This window comes from Octopus sinensis, linkage group LG1 (assembly GCF_006345805.1).
Source record: "Octopus sinensis linkage group LG1, ASM634580v1, whole genome shotgun sequence".
Lineage (NCBI taxonomy): Eukaryota > Metazoa > Mollusca > Cephalopoda > Octopoda > Octopodidae > Octopus > Octopus sinensis.
The window spans coordinates 113019071-113039986 of NC_042997.1; the positions used below are offsets into that span (position 1 = coordinate 113019071).

Consider the following 20916-nt stretch of genomic DNA (forward strand, 5'->3'; position numbering starts at 1 on the left):
TCATCACTCATCATCATTGCCACTACCATCACTATCACAACCACTACCACCATCTTCATCGTCATCATCATCTTTTAAAGTCCACTTTTCCATGCTTGCTTGGGTCAGACGGTTAATTGAGGCAGATGTTTTTTAGCTGGATGCCCTTCCTGTCACCAACACTCACTTGTTTCTATAACAATATAATAAATGTGCCTTTTTAAAGCCTAGCCAGGCTCATGAGCTCAGTTTCCCGGTTCCTATGGCATATGTGTTCTCCAGCTGGACGAGACACCAGTCCATCATAGCATTACTCATTTTTGCCAGCTGAGTGGACTGGAGCAACATGAAATGAAATGTTTTGCTCAAGAACATAATGTGTCGCCCGGTCCAGGAATCGAAGCCACAATCTTATGATCATGGTGCTGACACCCTAACCACTAAGCTACGCGCCTCCACCACTTGTTTCTATGCAAAGTAATATTTCCTTATGATGTTCCATCATTGAGATGTTGATGGTAGTGTTAATAGTGGCACCAATGAAGATGATGATGAGTAGAAGGAGGAGGAGGATGGGGAAGAAAGGAGATGAGGAAGAGGCTGTCAATCTTTCCTCCTGTTTCAAATTTGCATGATTTCTAACGATTACTTTTGCCAGAGATCAAAGTTTGCTATTGAACCTTGTGATTGGCAGTTTAGTAATATCTTAAATGAAGTTGTAGATGTGATGATAACCCAACTTGTGAAAAACCTGCTGAGGTACCAGACTTATATTCAATATTGTAGAGAAAAAGAAGAAGAAGAAGAACTGACTCATCGTAAAACCGATAAAGGAACCTTCCAAAAGAATAATGAAGTAAGTATGATTAAAGGAAAATTAAAAGAATTTATTATCGAGATGTACTTGCATAGTATGTGACCTGATTTGAGATTGTGTGCTGGAACGAAAACAATTGCAGTGTGAAAGGTGTTTATAAGCGATTTAAGAAACACACAAAAGCCGTTAGATTCACTTCAACATTTAAATTTAATTTGCCAAAATATTTTCGTCGCTTTGAGACCACGACCTGTTCACTGACAAAATTCCATGCTGCATCAGAATTTAGTCTGAATGATAATCTCTTTTCTACTGAAATTTGTGGGGAGGGTACTAGTTGATTACATTGACCCCAGTGTATAACTGGTACTTATTTCATTGACGCCCCCCCCCCCTTCGAAAGGATGAAAGGGTAAAGTCAACCTTACCAAAATTTGAACTCAGCAACAGTTGAAATACTGCCAAATATTTCACCTGGTGTGCTAACAATTCTGCCAGCTCACAACCTTAAGTCTGAATAATAATAATAATAATAATAGTAATAATAATAAAAATAATATGTGATAAATAAGAAAGAAAAGTCGAGAGATATGACAGGTTAGCTTGGGAAGTTTAGCAGTTGTGGTTGATGAAAAAGGTAGCAGTAGTACCAATAATTGTTGGAGCCCTGGGAACAGTGAGTAAAAATCTTGAGAAGTACGTGGAACAAATAGGGGCTGCAATAAGGGTGGAGCACTTGTAGAAAAAACAGCACTGCTTGGAACCGCCCGAATACTCCAGAAGGTGCTAAAAAAATAAAAGGTGTTACCTTAGTTCTCTGGTAGTAAACAGCTGACACCATAGTACATCTCCAGCGTTAGAAGCTGTGCAAAGGCAATGATAATAATAATAATACTAATAATAATAATAATAATAATAATATTAATAGTAGTAATAATAATAATCATTCTTTCTACTATAAGCACAAGAAATTTTGGTTAAGGGAGGAAGTTAGTTACATTGAGCCAAGTGCTTAACTCGTCCTTGTTTTATCAACCTGGGAAGGATGAAAATATTGACTCTGGTGGAATTTGAACACAGAATGTTAAGAGCCAGAAGAAATACCTTTAAGCCATTTTTCTGATGTGCTAACGATTCTGCCAGCTTGATGCCTTAAGGATAATAATAATAATAATCCTTTCTAGTATAGGCACAAGGCTTGAAATTTTGGGTGAGTGGTGTTTAGTCACATCAACCCCAGTGTGCAACTGGTATTTGTTTCATTGACCTCAGAAAAATGAAAGGCAAAGTTGACCTCAGCAGAATTTGAACTCAGAACATAAAAAGCTGGAACAAATGCCATTAAATATTTAGTCCTGACAATTCTTCTAGCTTGCTTAATAGAGATGGTAATGAGCTTAACCCTTTCATTAGCAACCCAGTTGAAACCAGCTCTGGCTCTGTAGTACAAATGTCTTGTTTTCATGTTTTGAATTAAAATCTTCCACTAAACCTTAGCCACAATTAATGTTCCTAACACTAGCTTAATGATAACTAAGTTATTTTACTAAATTCTTTGTTATATTTAAAGTAATTGAAAGAAACACAGAGCATCTCAACAGAAATATGGTAACAAAAAGGTTAATGTCTACAGTGGTCAGGTGCACTACAACCTGTCAGAAAAGGTTAAAAGAGGAGAAAGAAAGCAGACATATTACTAAACTAGCAGTATCGCCTGGCGTTGCTCAGGTTTGTTTCGACCCTTTAGAATTGGAATTTTTGAAAAGTAAAAATTTTGCATTATGTAGCTTGTTATTCTCTTTAAGTGAACATTTTTCTTGTTGAAATACACCGAAAAATGGCGACAGAGCAGTTAAAAAATCGTAAAAAATAAGGATTTTCATAGAAAAAAGCACCTTTTTGATGTAAATAATATTTGGTGTTAACATGGTCCAATTTGAATTTTTTTTCTTCTGCGGAAGGAAGAGCAAGATTTCTATCATACTCTCAATTTTGGTCATCTTGCGCTGCAGCGTCTCGGAGGAGATAGTGTTAGTTGAAGGCTACCAAACCTGCCATACACAGACAACTTCAGCTTTATATATATAGAGAGATAAAGACAGCAATGGAAGCCAGAAGTACAATACACAATACAAAGACTAACTAGCATCTGTCAGTTGTGATGATGAGGGTTCTAGTTAATCTGATCAATGGAATAATTTTTTGTGAAATTAACGTGCAAGTGGCTGAGCATTCCACAGACACGCATGCTCCCAATGTAGTTCTCAGGGAGATTAAGCATCTCACATCAGCCCATTTGTATTTCAGATACAACTTGTATATAGATGAGGACAGCTGCATAAAGAAGTGCCAAGGTCTAAATGTGGACGGAACCTGTGGAAGGGGTAGACTCAGAAAGATGTGGGACAAAGTGGTGAGAAAGGATCATTGGACGCTGGGCCCCATTTGGGAAATGCCAAGGGACTGGGAGATGTGGAAATTTGCTGTACTTGACAAGATATGTCAAGCTAAGTAAAATTGCTGTTTTCCACATATACAGGAAAAGAATTTTCCCTCCAGTCATTGGACATGATCAAACCAGCAACGGTTTTGCTCTTTCATATTAGGGAGCCTAGTTTTTCCTGTAATTAGTTCGTTGCTTACCCTGCCATACATCTTTTTCCTGTATATGTGTAAAAAGATTCGAATGAGGTCAGTGCCAGTACCACCTGACTAGCCCCTGTGTCGGTGGCACGTAAAAGCACCCACTACACTCTCGGAGTGGTTGGCGTTAGGAAGGGCATCCAGTTGTAGAAACTCTTCCAAATCAGATTGGAATCTGGTGCAGCCATCTGGTTCGCCAGCCCTCCGTCAAACTGTCCAATCCATGCCAGCATGAAAAGCAGGCATTAAACAACAACTACGATGATGATGATATATAAGGGCATCATTCGAGTGTGATCGTTACCAGCGTCGCTTTACTGGCACCTGTGCCAGTGGCATGTCTGTGTAAAAAGATTCGAGCGAGGTCATTGCCAGTACCGCCTGACTGGCCCTCGTGCCGGTGGCACATAAAAGCACCCACTACACTCTCGGAGTGGTTGGCGTTAAGAAGGGCATCCAACTGTAGAAACTCTGCCAGATCAAGATTGGAGCCTGGTGCAGTCATCTGGTTTGCCAGTCCTCAGTCAAAATCGTCCAACCCATGCTAGCATGGAAAGCGGACGTTAAATGATGATGATAATGATGATTGGCCTCTCTTTTCAGGTGTCGGCGCCACTTTAAAAGGACCCATGCTGGAGCTGCATTAACGCACCATGCCAGTGCTGTGTCAATGCACACATGCCGTTACTGCATTAATGCACCCATGCTGGAGCTGCATAAACATACCCATACCGGTAGCATGTAAAAAGCACCCAGCACATTCTTGTTAAGTGGTTGGCATTAGGAAAGAGATCAAGCCGTAGAAACCATGCCTCAATAGACAGCTGGGGTCTGGACAGCTCCCCTGCTAGCCAGCTGCATGTCAAACCTTCCAACCCATACCAGCATGGAAAGTGGACGCTAAATGACGATTATGATGATGATGAACTCATTTTTGCCAGCTGAGTGGACATACACAACATGAAATAAAGTGTCTTGCTCAAGGACACATGTCACCGGGAATTGAACTCACGACCTTACAATCGTGAGCTGAATATCCTAATCACATAGCAATGCACCCCCATAGCACACAGAATAAAACACAGAAAGAGAGAAAGTGAACATTAAAAAGAGTCTTAAGAGAAGAAAGGGTGGATAGGCATGGCAGAATAGGCATGTTGGTGAATTTTGGGAAATAGGGAATTTTTGAAGCATGCCAGGTCCTAACAAATTAACAAACTGATGTGGGTAGTTTATTCCATGATTTTGCAGTTCTGAGTGTGAAAGAATGTTTCTGAAAGTCATGGATACTGAACAGAGTGACACCAGAAATGTATCTTCATTATTACAAACCTGTTGTTTTTATATTTATTATTTTATTGTTACCCGTCCCCTCAGTTGACTCATCAAATCTTGTTCACTGCGGTTCTAACAAGGGAGGTAAGTTAATATAGTTACGTCCCTTGGAGATTATAGAAGTTACCTCCCTTATCTATTAGATTTCCGTCCCGTAATTTGAAGCTACGAGCAGTATCGCCCGGCGTTGCTCTAGTTTGTTTTCTTTTCGACCCTTTAGAATTGGAATTTTTGAAAAGTAAAAATTTTGCCTTATGTAGCTTGTTATTTTGTTTAAGTGAGCATTTTTCTGATTGAAATACACCGAAAAATGGCGACAGCAGTAAAAAAATCGTAAAAAATAGAGATTTTCATAGAAAAAAAGCACCTTTTTGATGTAAATAATTTTTGGTGTTAACATAGTACAATTTGAATTTTTTTCTTCTACGGAAGGAAGAGCAAGCCTTCTTCTATCATACTCTCAATTTTGGTCAACTTGCGCCGCAGGGTCTCGGAGGAGATAGTGTTAGTTGAAGACTACCAAACCTGCCATACACAGACAACTTTAGCCTTATATATATAGAGATTAACAAGCACGTTTATAATTAGTTGAAAGGCAGAGAGAGAGAGAGGCAGACAGACAGAGTGGACATCACATGGAATAGTATGGCAGGGTGAGCAACGAACTAATTACATGAAAAGCCAGGCTCCCTAATATGAAAGAGCAAATCCTTTGCTGGTTTGATCATGTCCGATGACTGGAGGGAACTCGGTTGCTAAGACAAATACTCGTTTATTGTTGTCTGATGGTAAAAAGATATCAGAGTAGATGACAGCAACGGTTCCTTTCCTCCAACAACACCATCTCGACACTGTTACCAATACTATGCCTTCATAACAGCCACAACTGCCACCATCTCTATCGGTAGCATCACTGACACCTCTGCCACTACATGCTCTATGTCCATTCTGCCATCACCACTACTACCACCAGGACCACCACTGCCGCCACCACCATCACCTCTGCTACTGCTACCTCCACCACTACCACCATCACTGTCACCATCACCAGCTCAGATCTGGTAGTAACTGTTTCACTGATGAGGTCCAAATAGATTGAAACATATCTACAGTTGTCTTCCCCAACTGCTAAGAAATTTGATTCACTCCTCCACTTTCTTCTATCTCTAATTGCTTTTAATTCTGGGGCAGGTAGTGTCTCTTACTTTTGTTAACCAGGGTTGTCGACAGCGATTTGCGTTGGACAAAACACATTGCTAAAATTGCCACGAAAGCTGAGGGTGTCTTGGCATCATTTACCAAGTCCTTTGTCAGTCACTCACCGGCTATCTATCTGAGGCTTTATATAGCTATGGTACGACCTCACCTGGAATTTGCATCAATGATCTGGAACCCCTATCTTGCCCAGGATATTAATCATCTGGAAACTGTTCAGTGATGTGCAACCAAGAGAATACTCACCATCAGGCATTTGCCATATTCTGAACGCCTTACTTCCCTGGGCATGGATACATGGAAACTCCGACGTCTGGCAGCTGACTTGGCAGACACCCATTAAATTATCAACCATCTTACTAACAATAACTCTGAGCACCTTTTCAAACTCCACCTATCTAACACCCGTGCACATGTTTTCAAAGTCAGAAATCAGCACAGCTCCCATGACTTTTGGAAACATTTTTTCATGCTAAGAGTTGCTGAAGTATGGAACAAACTGCCAGCATCAGTTGTTAGTTGTCGGAGCACTGCATCCTTCAAAACTTCCATGCTTCCTGAGATTCGGCAACGCTACACCTGATTTTCTCCCCTCCATACACATGCAAGCATGTATCTGACTCATACACTGTTCACTTTCCAGAAATTTGTACATTACTGCATATGCTTTATACGCACTTTTGACAAGTTGTGGTGCACCTTAGCACTGTATACAATAATTTCATTATTATTATCATTATTATTATTATTATTATTATTATTATTATTATAATCTTTAAAATCATTTATCACTCAGCTGTTTCTATCATTAGATTGCAGCTTTTTTTAAGCCTGATGCTTATATATATACATACATGTATATGTATGTATATATGTATATATATATATATATATATAGAGAGAGAGAGAGAGAGAGAGATAATGGGCTTCTTTCAGTTTCCGTTTGCTTAATCCACTCACTAGGCTTTGGTTGGTCTGATGCTGTTTTAGAAGGCACTTGCCCATGGTACCACGCAGTGGGACTGAACCCATAGCCATGTGGTTGGATAGCAAGCTTCTTACCACACAGCCGGGCCTGTACTTGAATTAATTTTCTGTGCTCTTCACTGTGAGTTTGCTTTTAATTAAGACCCCTTGATTAGTCATTGCACTATGTGTGAGAAGCCAATTTAGTGTAAGGGATTATGAAGATTACAAAAATTAAGTTGAAAGGAATTAATTTACTTTAGACTTGAAAGAGTTGAGAGAGAGGAGAGCAATGAGTTGGAAGAGAGTTCCAAAGTCAGGCAGTTTGAGGGGAAAAAACTGCGACTGTAGAAATACATCCTCATTTATGGAAGCCCAACATTTTGATGAAGACATTGTGGGTTTTGAGTCAGGTGAGGTGGCACAAAGTGTTCTGGAACTAAGAGAGAAAGTTCATGAGATCATTTCCTGTGGCAATAACGAATAGAAAATACTAAGACTGGCAACGACAGATCAATGTAACAAGGGGATTGTGGGGCTGAAGCAAGAGAGGGATCGGTCAAATAGAGGATCCGCTTCTGAACCCAGTCGTGGACATCCAAGTGACAAAATGGTACCCCTGCTCAAATATTTGCTTCTGAATTGAGTATTCCACAGGCACATGGGCCCTTTATGTAATTCCCTCTGTAGAATCAGCAAAACATAATGTGACAAGCTGTCATTTAAATTAGAATTTATCACACAGGCTTCTGTACAGTTTCCTTTCACTCAAATTCACTCACAATGTTTGGATCAATCCAATCTTTAATCTTTTATATTTTACTTGCTTCAGTCATTATATTGCGACCATGCTGGGGCACTGCCTTGAAGAAGTTTAGTTGAACAAGTTGACCCTGTTATTTTTTTTTTAAAGCCTGGTGCTTATTCTATCTGTCCCTTTTGCTGAACTGCTAAGTTATGGGGATGTAAACAAACCAACATCGGTTGTCAAGCATTGGTGGGGAGCAAACACAGCCACACACATACACACATATATGATGGGTTTCTTTCAGTTTCCATCTACCAAATCCACTCACAAGGCTCTGGAAATCCTGGGTCTATAGTAGAAGACATGTGCCCAGGCTGTCATGCAGTGGTCAGGAAGTAATTTCTTACCACACAGACATGACTGCACCAAAGGCTAAAAAAAAATTGATACTTGTCCAAAATGCCATACAGTAAGATTGAACCTGTGACCCCATGGTTGTGAAGTGAACTTCTTAACCATTCATCCATCTATACTGTGCCTGAACAGGAAGTCCTTGCTTATGGTTTGTTAATAAATGAACCAGTCCCCATAATTTACTATTTAATGATGTCACAATTTAAAGTCTTGTGCTAATGGAGGTTTACATATTCTTGTAGGAACAGATTAACAGAATTATCTGCAAAGAGATTTTATATGAAGACATCCTGCATCCAGTCATTTCAGACATGTTATATGAGACTGCTCACTGGACATTGCAGTTCTATGCTCAGAAATTCTACAGGAGAGACTTAAATGAGGTTTGTAAGCTCAACATTCTTTCACTAAATATGTAAAATCATGTCCCATCATTTACCATTTTGCTTCATCTAATAATTTCTGATTTTCTTCAGCCAACATTTACTATTTGTTAGTTAATATTGGTTTCAAATTTTAGCACAAGGCCAGCAATTTCAGTAGGGGGCAGAATGTAAGTTGATTACATCAAGCCCAGGTATCAGGGATGTGTAACAAAAGATTTCCAGACAATGGACATAAGATAAATTAAGAAAAATAATAAACGAGTGAAAAATGTAATGCATGTGTTTATTTGGTAAGAAAACATAGAAAATGACCGTTCCAAAATCATCATCATCATCATCATCATTTAACGTCCGTTTTCTGTGCTTGCATGGGTTGGACGGTTTGATCGGGGTCTGAGAAGTCAGGAGGCTACATCAGGCTCAAGTCTGATCTGGCAGTGTTTCTGCAGCTGGATGCTCTTCCTAATGCCAACAACTCCATGAGTGTAGTAGGTGTTGTTTACATGCCACCAGCACGGACGCCAGTCAAGGTGGCGCTGACATTGGCCAGGTTCGGACGGTACTTTTTACGTGCCACCGGCACAGGTATCACATCTACAATTTCCATTTGATTTTATTTTGATGTTGATGTACTTGACTCAATAGGTCTCCTCAAGCACAGCAGGTCACCCCATGATCCAAAGTAAGCACAGCAGGCCGTCCTGTGAACCATGAACTCACTTCATTTGTTGGGTCTTTGCAGTCACAGCATATCTCCAGAGGTCTCAGTCTTTCGTCATTGCCTCTGAGGCCTAACATTCGAAGGTCATGCTTGACCACCTCATCCCATGTCTTCCTGGGTCTACCTCTACTCCGGATACCTTCAACTGTTTGGGAGTGGCACTTCTTCACACATCTCTCCTCATCCATCCATAGTACATGACCATACCAGCACAAACGTCTCTCTTGCACACCATATCTGATGTTTCTTATGTCTACCATTTCTCTCAGGGCGCTTACACTCTGACGAGTATGCACACTGACATTACACATCCAGCAGATCATACTAACTTCATTGCTTTCGAGCCTACGCATGTCCTCTCATAGCTGCATGCACATCTGCAATGTTTTTCTCAATTTTACTGGTTGCAGGTCTCCCAGAACGTTTGTCAATATCAACATTTTTTTGGCCATGTTGGAAACATCTGAACCGCTCGTCATACTTGTGTGCAGCTCATACACTCCTCGCCATACACTTTCTGCAACTTTGCATAGGCTTTGAAAAGCATTCACCATGACAACTTTCTCTGTCATGGTCAATGTGACAATCACACACTACACACCTTCCTTCCAAGCACTGCTGTAAACAGTGGAAGTGAGTTAGAATGTTAAAACTTAGTGCAAATGCACAGCAGACTTCAAGGTCAATCTGTGCCATGCGACTTCACTCTGTGTGCCTTAGCTTCATTACTATGGCAACAGCCCAGATACTTATTGATCAAACCTAGTATATATATATGTATATATATATATATATCATCATCATCATCATTGTTGTCGTTTAGTGTCTGCTTTACATGCTGGCATGGGTTGAACTGTTTGACTAAGGGCTGGCAAGCCAGAAGGCTACACAAGGTTCCAATCTGATCTGACAAAGTTTCTACAGCTGGATGCCCTTCCTAATGCCAACCACTCCGAGAGTGTAGTGGGTGCTTTTTATGTGCCACAGGCACAGGAACCAGTCAGGTGGCACTGGCAATGACCACGCTCAAATGGTGCTTTTTGTGTGCCACCAGTACGAGTGCTAATCAGGCTGTACTGTCATTGGTCACAACAATGACTTCACTTGACTCAATAGGTCTTTGCAAGCGTAGTTTATTGCCCAATAATTGAAGGGTCCTCTTAAACGAGCCGGTTATACTGCACTGGCATATGCCACGGTTATGGCTCACTTGGTTTGCCGGGTCTTCTCAAGCACAGCACATCTCCAAGGTCTCGGTCACTTGTCATCACCTCCATGAGGCCTAACGTTCGAACACCATCCCACCTCCATTGCGCACACACACACACACACACACAAACATTCATATACCTCCCTTTTACATACACACACACAAACATTCACATACCTCCCTTTTACATACACACACACACACACAAAGTTGAAACGCTGTTTGATTTTTTTTTCACTGTACAACTTCCATCATCCCACTACCAAGTTTGCCATCACCCCTTCTTACCTTATTCACCTTTCACCCCTTCCTTCCTTATTCATCTTTCACCCCTTCCTTCCTTATTCATGTATCACCCCATCCTTCCTTATTTATATATCACCCCTTCCTTCCTTATTCACCTTTCATCCCTTCCTTCCTTATTCATCTTTCACCCCTTCCTTCCTTATTCATCTTTCATCCCTTCCTTATTCATCTATCACCCCTTCCTTCCTTATTCATCTTTCGCCCTTTCCTTCCTTATTCATCTTTCATCCCTTCCTTCCTTATTCATCTATCACCCCTTCCTTCCTTATTCATCTGTCACCCCTTCCTTTCTCATTCATATGTTGTGATGGAAAAATGCACAAGAGTATTATTATAGTTGATGGTTGATAATCTCGAACAGTGTCTGGGGCTGAGTGAAACAAAAGAAGTCGTTATTTTGTTATGAATGCGTAACATCTTAGACTGGTTAAGACATGTGTGTGTGTGGGGGGGGGCAGTGTGACCTTTCCAGTGATAATCAAACTATGATAATGGAACTGATATCTAGTTCTGGACAGACAGACGGGTAATTGAAAATGTTTGTCTAAAAACTTCAGACACATTAAACTAACAGTTCTCAGTTACAATTGTAAATATATTTAAGTGTTCAAATATTTATTTCATAATCAAGCAGTATTGTTCTTAAGCTGGGGAGAAAACAAGTTAGATCAGAATATCAATTGGTTTTTGTTATGTCATAATGGAACCTTACAAATAATAATAATAGGTGCAGAACCAATCAGTGACTTTCATGGCTTCTCATCTCAACTGATTGGAAGTGTTATCATGTACATTGTTTATCTTGGTATAAAAGATGGACTACAGCAAATATTCTGCTCAATACCACAGATTTATAAAAGAAATGGGAATCTTAGCAAAACCTAGGTTAAAATAATAATAATAATAATAATAATAATAATAATAATAATAATAATAATAATAATAATAATAATAATATAATTACCCTGATGCTGTACCAGGCAGTGGCTCTCATGGTTTCTGATCTTAGCTGATTGGAAGTGTTATCATGTACATTGTTTTGTCTTGGTATAAAAGATGGGCTACAGTAAATATTCTGCTCAATACCACAGATTTACTTGTCAGTTGTTTGACCTTAACCAGTTGAGCATGTTCCTTAGTGGCTGACTATATGTGTATCTCTAATCACGAGCAGAAGTTGTGGGGGAGCATCATAGCCATTTGTTGAGAGGGATTCTTTGGGGTTTGAATTATTTACCTCTGGAAACATGGGTGTTTCATTCAACATCCTTAAACAATCCTTATTCAGGGACTTTTTGAGCGGGATGGGCTACTCGACCTGAAGAAAATTCTAACTGGACCCCACCTGCAAGGTCATGTGCTGTTCATCTTGGTATGAGATCACCATGTTGCGCACATATGGTTGTGATGCATGTGCCTAATGTACCCTTATCAGATGGGTAGTCATGTTGGGTATACTGGGCTTTGTATATTTTACCCCAGTGTCACTTTGATGGCATGCACTGCTCTCTTACTCAATAATAATAATAATAATAATAATAATAATAATAATAATAATAATAATAATTATTATTATTATCTTTTCTACTAAAGGCACAAGGCCTGAAATTTAGAGGAGTAGTCAATATCATCAACCCAGTACTCAACTAGTACTTATTTCATCGACCCTGAAAGAATAAAAGGCAAAATCAACCCCAGCAGGATTTGAACTCAGAATGTAAAGACGGATGAAATGCCGCTAAGCATTTTGTCCAGCAAGCTAACAATTCTAATGGCTCACCACCTTCATGATGATAATAATAATGTAGAATATTGTGTAGAATTATCAATTCCTGGTGTAATCCTTTTGTTACCATATTTCTGTTACCTTATGACACTGCCTTTGTTTCAATGAATTACAAAAATAATGAAGAATTTACCAAAATAACATTGTCATTTTTAAACTGGTGTCTGGAACATAAATTAAAAGAAGAATTTGATGGAAGGTTTGAATTTAAAATGAGAAGTTTGTATCATAGATACAGAGTAGTCTTAGGTGGTTTGATATTCTACTGGGTTACCCTTTAACTGTGGAAATCAGATATAATCCATTCCAGATTTCATTACTCTTAATTCACGAATGGCAGCTTTAAATACCAATCTATCTTTTGTTAAGGAATGTCATATTTGAAATTATCTTCTGCTGAGGTATGTTAAGTTTACTGAAAGAATGTGACTTGCAGAAAATACCAATTCTGTTTTTTGGTTGATATTTAAACATCATTACTAGAAAAATGATTAAATTTAAGGATTAAATCTGTGGTTCTAAACTTGGGTTCATATGATCCTTGTGGGTACGTATAAGATTTTGTTGTTAAAATTAACAATTGATCTTGATTATTGGAACTGCCTTAAAATATTGAAATTTTATTCTCTCCGCCGCCATCATGAGTGCTACATCATTTGCACAATGTGGAGAATATACCACCAGCATTGCCCAAACATGCTTAACATTAGAGCCAGAATCTATTCAGGGCTGGAACCATGTGCCATATGCTCCCCTACACAATTCTGGTTCACAATGCATAAATTCACTCCAATGCAATTTCTTTTTCTCAACGAGCCCTGCTTTATTTACCATTATCCCAAAACAAACCAAAGAAGAAAAAGATCCCATCACCTTCAAATGACACCTGGACACATTTCTTCAAGGGAGACCAGATAAGCCACCTCTACCTGGATACATCTCAGTGGACAACAACTCCCTACTTGAATTGGCCAGTATACCACAAAGTTTTACTTTAAAATAACTTAACAGATCCCCTCAGGTGGAGCTATTAAGTTAGACATGGCCTGGGCCAATTTTTGGCCAAAACATGTACTCAAAATATTTTTACAATTTTTTTTATACAGTTCCTAATAATATTTAATTATAAAAATATAATTTTTAAACATCGGATGGCTCTGAAGGTCCACTCAGGTAAAGTTGGCATCAAAGGGGTCCATAGATAAAAAAAAAATGGTTGAGAACCCTGGGTGGGAACAATTAAACTGTTTCAAATTTTAACCTTATAAATTCCTCAAAGTTTATTTAATACTCAGAATACTGTTTATATTTTGGTGGCACTTTCAGCTCTTCAGTGTGACTAATTTCAAGTTGGTTGATTCAATGGTTTTGGAACAACTTCTGTACCATGAGGCCCAACCAAAGAAACTCTGGACAGATTCTGAAATAGCTGAGAAAGCTCTTGATGGTAAGATACAAGCTGGATTAAAATCAATAGAGGCCCAAAGCACTCTAAAAAGTTTGGTGCTCCCCACCTATATATGTAATTCAAAATCTAAACAATAATAAACCATAAAATAAATTTCTATTTTTCAAAATGCAACAAAACTAACAGCAAGATAGAAAATAATGTTTAGTTTTGTAATACTTCCACCTTAATTATATTTGAAAAGTTTTCTCCTACTTTTTTCAAGTGCAAATTTTTTGATCAGGTCCTCACCATGAACACATTGAAGTTAAATTTCTGGTCATATAAACCATTTTCAATATTATTTTAGCAAGTTTAACCCTTTCGTTACTGTACTTCTGTTGAGATGTTCTGTGTTTCTTTCAATTAATTTTAAATATAACAAAGAATTTAGTAAAATAACTTAGTTATCATTCAGCTAGTGTTAGGAACATAAATTGTGACTAAGGTTTGGTGGAAGATTTTAATTCAGAACTTTTGAAAACAAGACATTTGTATTACAGAGTCAGAGACAGTTTCAGGCAGGTTGGTATCGAAAGGGTTAAGAATTGTTTCTTTATTGTATATTTTAACCCTTTTGTTACCATATTTCTGTTGAGATGCTTTGTGTTTCTTTCAATTAACTTTAAATATAACAAAGAATTTAGTAAAATAACTTAGTTATCATTCCATGACAGGCTTCTTTCAGTTTCCATCTATCATATCCACTCACAAGGCTTTGGTCAGCCTGGGACTATAGCAGAAGACACTTGTTCAAAGTGCCACACAGTGGGACTGAACCCAGGACCATGTGGTTGGGAAGCAAGCTTCTTACCACACAGTCATGCCTGTACATAAATCTGTGTGTTTGAACAGAATCTGGGTTGAATTAAATTTGGGTGTGTAGAATTTAATAAGTGTGTTATACCAATTGTGTGTGTTGTGTGTGTGTGTGTGTGCATGTGTACATGTGTTGTGTGTGTGTGTGCATGTGTATGTGTGTGTGCATGTGTGTGTATGTGTGTTGTATGTGTGTGTGTGTTGTGTGTTGTGAGTGTGTGTGTGTTGTGAGTGTGTGTGTGTGTGTGTGTTGTGTGTTGCATGTGTGTGTGTGCATGTTTGTGTGTGTGCGTGTATGTTGTATGTGTGTGCATGTTGTGTGTGTGTGTGTTTGTGTGTGTTGTGTGTTGCATGTCTGTGCACGTGTGTGTGTGCTTGTTGTGTGTCTGTGTGTGTGTATGTGTGTTATGTGTGCATGTTGTGTGTATGTGTGTGTGTGTGCATTGACCTAAATACGAGTGTGTCAAACTGAAACCAAGTTGTGTTCCAGCTAAATCTGTATGTGTTAAATCGATGTGTTCCATGAAATGCCGTGCATTGACCTAAATATTTGTTAACTTAAAAATCTGTTGCAGTAAACCAGGGCACACTGACCTAAATACATGTGTTGACCCAAATATATGTGTTGCCCTGAAAATGTGTGAAGGACGTGAATCATGTCTCTGATGAATTAAATCATCAACTGTAGGGAGAGAGAGATGGGGTGAGGGGTGAGAGAGGTCAGGAGGGAGGGAGAGGGGGTGAAGAGAAAGGGGGAGGGAGAGAGAGGTAGAGAGGGCAGGATGGAGAGAGAGAGAGGGAAGGAGAGGAGGAGAGAGGGAGAGGGAGGAAGGGAGGGAAGGAGAGAGTGTGTTGACATTATTGTAAGAGTTTAGATGCAATCAAACTGTGTAGGGTAATACAGCTGTGGTTGCATTGTTTTCTTGAGCAAACCACTTCATTTCATGTTGTCCCAGTCCACTCAGCCGTAAATGGGTCACCCTGTGATGGACAGGTGCCCCATTCAGAGGCAGTGTTGTGATCTCAGTCAGTTATACACCCTGGGAACTGGGTAACCAGGCCTATGGGGGCCTACCACTTGAAGACCATAATGTCCAGGCAATCTACACATGGACATATGTACATTTACACACACACACACACACACACACACACACACACACACACACACACACACATACACACACACACATGCACACAACACACACCACTATACTTTGGTTGATTTCTTATTGAGCTTTCATAACTGCAGCTATGATCCTGAATGCTGTGTTGAACCATCAATGCCACATGTTTACCACATGTGCAGTGACACAAGAATGCCAGATGTTGCGGAATATTCAGCTGAATGCAGTAACAGACATTGTAAGTATACCTTTGAGTTTTGTATCAATTGGATATATATTGGGTGGGTTAACACAATGACTTGCGACTGGGGTCCATATGGCCCTTAAGGAATCCACACAAGATTTTGTTGTTAAAATTTATGAGCAATAAATTAGTTAAAGACCCCTTTCAATCATGAATGACCATAGGATGACACCTAGAAAGTTACCCGCCAAGGCACAAGTCCAGGCAAGGTTGTTTTATGGAAGACCAGCAATCGCCCATGCATACCAGCCTCCCCTCTCCACACCACTGATGTTATCCAAGGGAAAGGCAAAGGGGCCGATACTGCTTGGCACCAGTGATGTCACAACTCATTTCTACAGCTGAGTGAACTGGTGCAACGTGAAATAAAGTGTTTGGCTCAAGAACACGACACACAGCCCAGTCTGGGATTTGAACTCACTACCTCATGATTGTGAGCCTGATGGCTCTAACCACTGAGCCATGAACCTTCACATAATAAACTGGTTATATTTCTACAGTGTGGTGGCGTATGGCTTAGTGGTTAGGGTGTCAGCATCATGATCGTAAGATTATGGTTTCGATTCCTGGATCGGGTGACGCGTTGTGTTCTTGAGCAAAACACTTCATTTCACGTTGCTCCAGTCCACTAGCTGGCAAAAATAAGTAATGCTGTGATGGACTGGAGTCCCGTCCAGCTGGGGAACACATATGCCATTGAAACCGGGTCCACGAGCCTGGCTAGGCTTTAAAAAGGGCGCATTTATTTTTTTTAATTATTTCTACAGTACACAAAATATATGAGCAATTTTCTATACCCTTCCTAATAATATTTAATAATAAAAATACAATAGGAGTTCTTTCTAAATATCAAATGGCCATGAGGGTCCAGTAGAATAAAACAGGAACCGAAAGGGTCCATAAGTAAAAAAAATAGTTGAGAACCCTGGATTTATACATATTTCACAACCCATCACTCCCACTTCATTCTCGTATATACATCATTGATTAAGACATGGTTTGACTGCCACCCTCCACCAGTTGTTATGCCTTTGATCATGGATCTGCTTTAGTTGGGTCAGCTCAGGGTTAAACAGCATCTGAGTAGGAAATGGAGAAAATTGAAAGATGGAATATATTCTAAATGTTATTTATTTTATTTGCAGGCTCTGGATGTTTTAATGGAACAACTTGTGGCCTCATTGAGTGAAGATCTCAAAGATCTAGATGATTATCAGACTGGCTCCATGCTATGAATTCCAGCAGTTCATGAGATATATAAAAGACAATGGAATACATTTATTCACGCTCTGCCTGTCCTGTGTACCATACGTGGTACAAAGGATATAATTTCCTGACATCCATGCATCGTATATAAAACTACATTTCCAATTACTTTTTGTTTCAACCTCCATAGTAACTTTGGACTTAAGAAAGGAAAGCTTCATATCACTCACAGCATTTAAAATAGGGTTTTACTACCAAAAGTCTGAAAACTTTGCTTGGACAGGCAAATGGTTAAATCAGAACCTGTTTATCTAGCTATCTGTCTGTCTGTCTGTCTGTCTATCTATCTATCTATCTATCTACCTACCTGTCTATCTATCTATCTATCTGTCTGTCTGTCTGTCTGTCTATCTATTTATCTATCTATCTGTCTGTCTATCTATATATCTATCTATTTATCTATTATCTATCTATCTATCTATCTATCTATCTATCTATCTATCTATCTATCTATCTATCTATCTATCTATCTATATCTATCTATCTGTTTGTCTATCAATCTATCTATCTATCTATCTATCTATCTATCTATCTATCTATCTATCTATCTCTGTCTGTCTGTCTGCCTTTCTGTCAGACTATTTATCTATCTATCTGTCTGTCTGTCTATCTATCTATCTATCTACCTAGCTAGCGAGCTACACACACACATGACAACCAGGCTAAAGCCAACAACATGTTGTACCTATACTGTACTGCTGAATAATCCAAATTTCTTGGGGTTCCCACCATCAGCTACATCTGGTGATTACCCCAGGGCACAAAACTCTGAGCAAGAAGATATAAATTGGCCAGAAATTAAAATATATATATGTGTAGATATATATATTTCGTTTTTGTATTTGGTTTGCAAGATCCTTTATGTGAATTTGTGTGTTGAAGCATATTTTATTGTGTCTGGGGAGAGTCATTCTCTTTTAATGCCTAATTAATTTAACACACTCACTGGTCTGATTTGCACTCATTTACTTATTTATTTTTACTAAACTTTTCGTAAAAATAAATTTTAGTAACAAAAGATAAGTAAATGAGTGGAAATAAGACTTGGTAAGTGTGTTAAATTAATAAGGTACTAAAAGAGAATGACTCACCCCAGATACAATAATATATATGTGTGTGTGTCTGTATATATGAATATATATATATTCACCATGATTGACCACTAAATCCACAAATTTTTTTTTATTCTCTCTCTGTTTATTTCCTTGTGTTCCTTTTTGTTAAAGAGCATAGGCTTGAAATGTAAGAGACTTTCTCACCTTCCCGAGCATCAAATAACGTTTACAGTGAGTTACTCTGATATGAGTTTGAAGCTTCAAGTAGCCGTTTTCAAGCTGAAAAATGTGTGTTTTACTGGTTGCTTAAATAGCAAAAGATTTTTTTCTTACAAGTAGACATACAAAAAATTAAAAAAAAAAAAAAAATCGTGGAGGAAAATATATATATTAAAATTACAAAAGCATGTGTGAAGAAAAAGAAGAAGAAGAAGAAGAAGAAGAAGAAGAAGAAGAAGAAGAAGAAGAAGAAAAAAAAATCAGATAAAAAATACATAAATAAAAATAAAAAACAAAGATAAGAATAAAGATAAGACTAAGAGAAATTGAGAAAGAAATGGAATATTTTGGAGTGGTCAGTATTGTTGTGTTCTTGCCAAAAGATGACCTCTGTGGTGCCTATTGATTTGAGGTCACCTATTTAGTCTTCACAGGTGGTATGGTGTACATATATATACACACATGCACACACATATGTATTTGTATAGGTGTGTATACGTCTATCCTCATCAGCATCATTGCCATTTAATGTCCGCTTTCCATGCTGGCATGGGTTGGACAGTTTGACTGAAGGCGGTGAGCTGGCAGAATCGTTAGCACGCCGAGCGAAATGCGTAGCCGTATTTTGTCTGCTGCTATGTTCTGAGTTCAAATTCCGCCGAGGTCGACTTTGCCTTTCATCCTTTGTTATGCACTGGGGGGGGGGGGCACAATGTAATCGACTTAATCTGCTTGTCTGTCCTTGTTTGTCCCCTCTGTGTTTAGCCCCTTGTGGTTAGAAAAGAAATAGGTTTGACTGGGGACTGGCAAACCAGGTGGCTGCACCAGGCTGCAATTCAATCTGGTGAAGCTTCTACAGCTGGATGCCCTTCCTAATGCCAACCACTCTGAGAGTGCAATGGGTGCTTTTACATGTTACTAGCATAGGGGCCAATCAGACGGCACTAGCATCGACTGCACTTGAATGGTGCTTTTTGTATGGTGTTTATATGTAGATATGCATATGTGTTTGTGTGTGTGTATATATATGTATGTATCATCATCATCATCATTTAACATCCGTTTTCCATGCTAGCATGTGTTGGACTGGGGTCTGGGAGGCCAGGAGGCTGCAGCAGGCTCCAGTCTGATCTGGCAGCATTTCTACAGCTGCATGACCTTCCTAACGCCGACCAGTGATATTATCCAAGGGACAGGCAAAGGGGATGATACAGCTTGGCACCAGTGATGTCGCAACTCATTTATACAGCTGAGCGAACTGGAGCAACATGAAATAAAGTTCTCTTGCTCAAGAACACAACACTCAGCCCAGTCTGGGAATCGAACTCACAACCTTACGATCGTAAGCTAAACGCTCTAACCACTGAGCCATGTGCCTTCAGTACAGGTACCACTTAGGAAAATACCCAGTACACCTTGTAAAGTGGTTTGGCATTAGGAAGGGCATCACCCAGCCATAGAAACCATGCTAAAACATGGAATCTGTCAAACCATCCAACCCATGCCAGCATGGAAAAACACGTTAAACAATGATGATGAAGATTATGAGGTATCTGGTTTGTTGCTAGCAACTCTTGTTGTTGTTGTTGTTGTTGTTGTTGTTATAGCTGTCATTGTAGCCGCTGCTGCTGTAGTTGTTTTCTGCTTTCTCATCTCCATTAAAAATCATAACCACCATGACCATCTTCATCATCATCAGCTGCAGCAGCATCATTATCACCATCATCATCATCATCATCATCTCTCTCTTACCATCATCATCATCGTCATCATCATCATCGTCATCATCATTATCATCATTGTCATCATCTTCATTGGCATCATCATCATCGTTGGCGTCGTCGTCATCATCATCATCATCATCATCATCAACATCATCATCATCATAATCATCATCATTATCTCTCACCCTCATCAACATCATCATCGTCGTCATCATCATTATCATCATTCTCATCATGATCATTGTCGTCGTCATCATCGTTGTCATCATTATCATCATTGTCGTCATCATCATTGTCGTCGTCATCATTGTCATCGTCATCATCATCATCATCATTATCATCATCACCATAGCTACCGCTGCCAACACCACTACCGCCGCCACCACCACCACCACCACAAACTGTGGTTTGTTGTGCAAAGATGGGTATTTATGGAATCTTCAATACCATTCCACCCAGATGCACAAGACTCTTTCATCCCATCACACC

At 39.2% G+C, this 20916-nt stretch overlaps 1 protein-coding gene across 2 annotated transcripts in view; it reads left to right on the top strand.

The window, feature by feature from the left end:
• Positions 1-17800, top strand: part of LOC115216726 — a 31155-nt gene extending 13355 nt beyond the window's left edge. For both annotated transcript variants that reach the window (XM_029786269.2, XM_036503967.1), the window contains 5 exons: positions 766-835; positions 8360-8500; positions 13853-13973; positions 16045-16157; positions 17309-17800. In XM_029786269.2, coding sequence (XP_029642129.1) covers positions 766-835; positions 8360-8500; positions 13853-13973; positions 16045-16157; positions 17309-17398 — 535 coding nt within the window. In that variant the 3' untranslated portion in view covers positions 17399-17800. The remainder of the gene's footprint in view (positions 1-765; positions 836-8359; positions 8501-13852; positions 13974-16044; positions 16158-17308) is intronic.
• The last annotated feature ends 3116 nt before the right edge of the window (positions 17801-20916 follow it).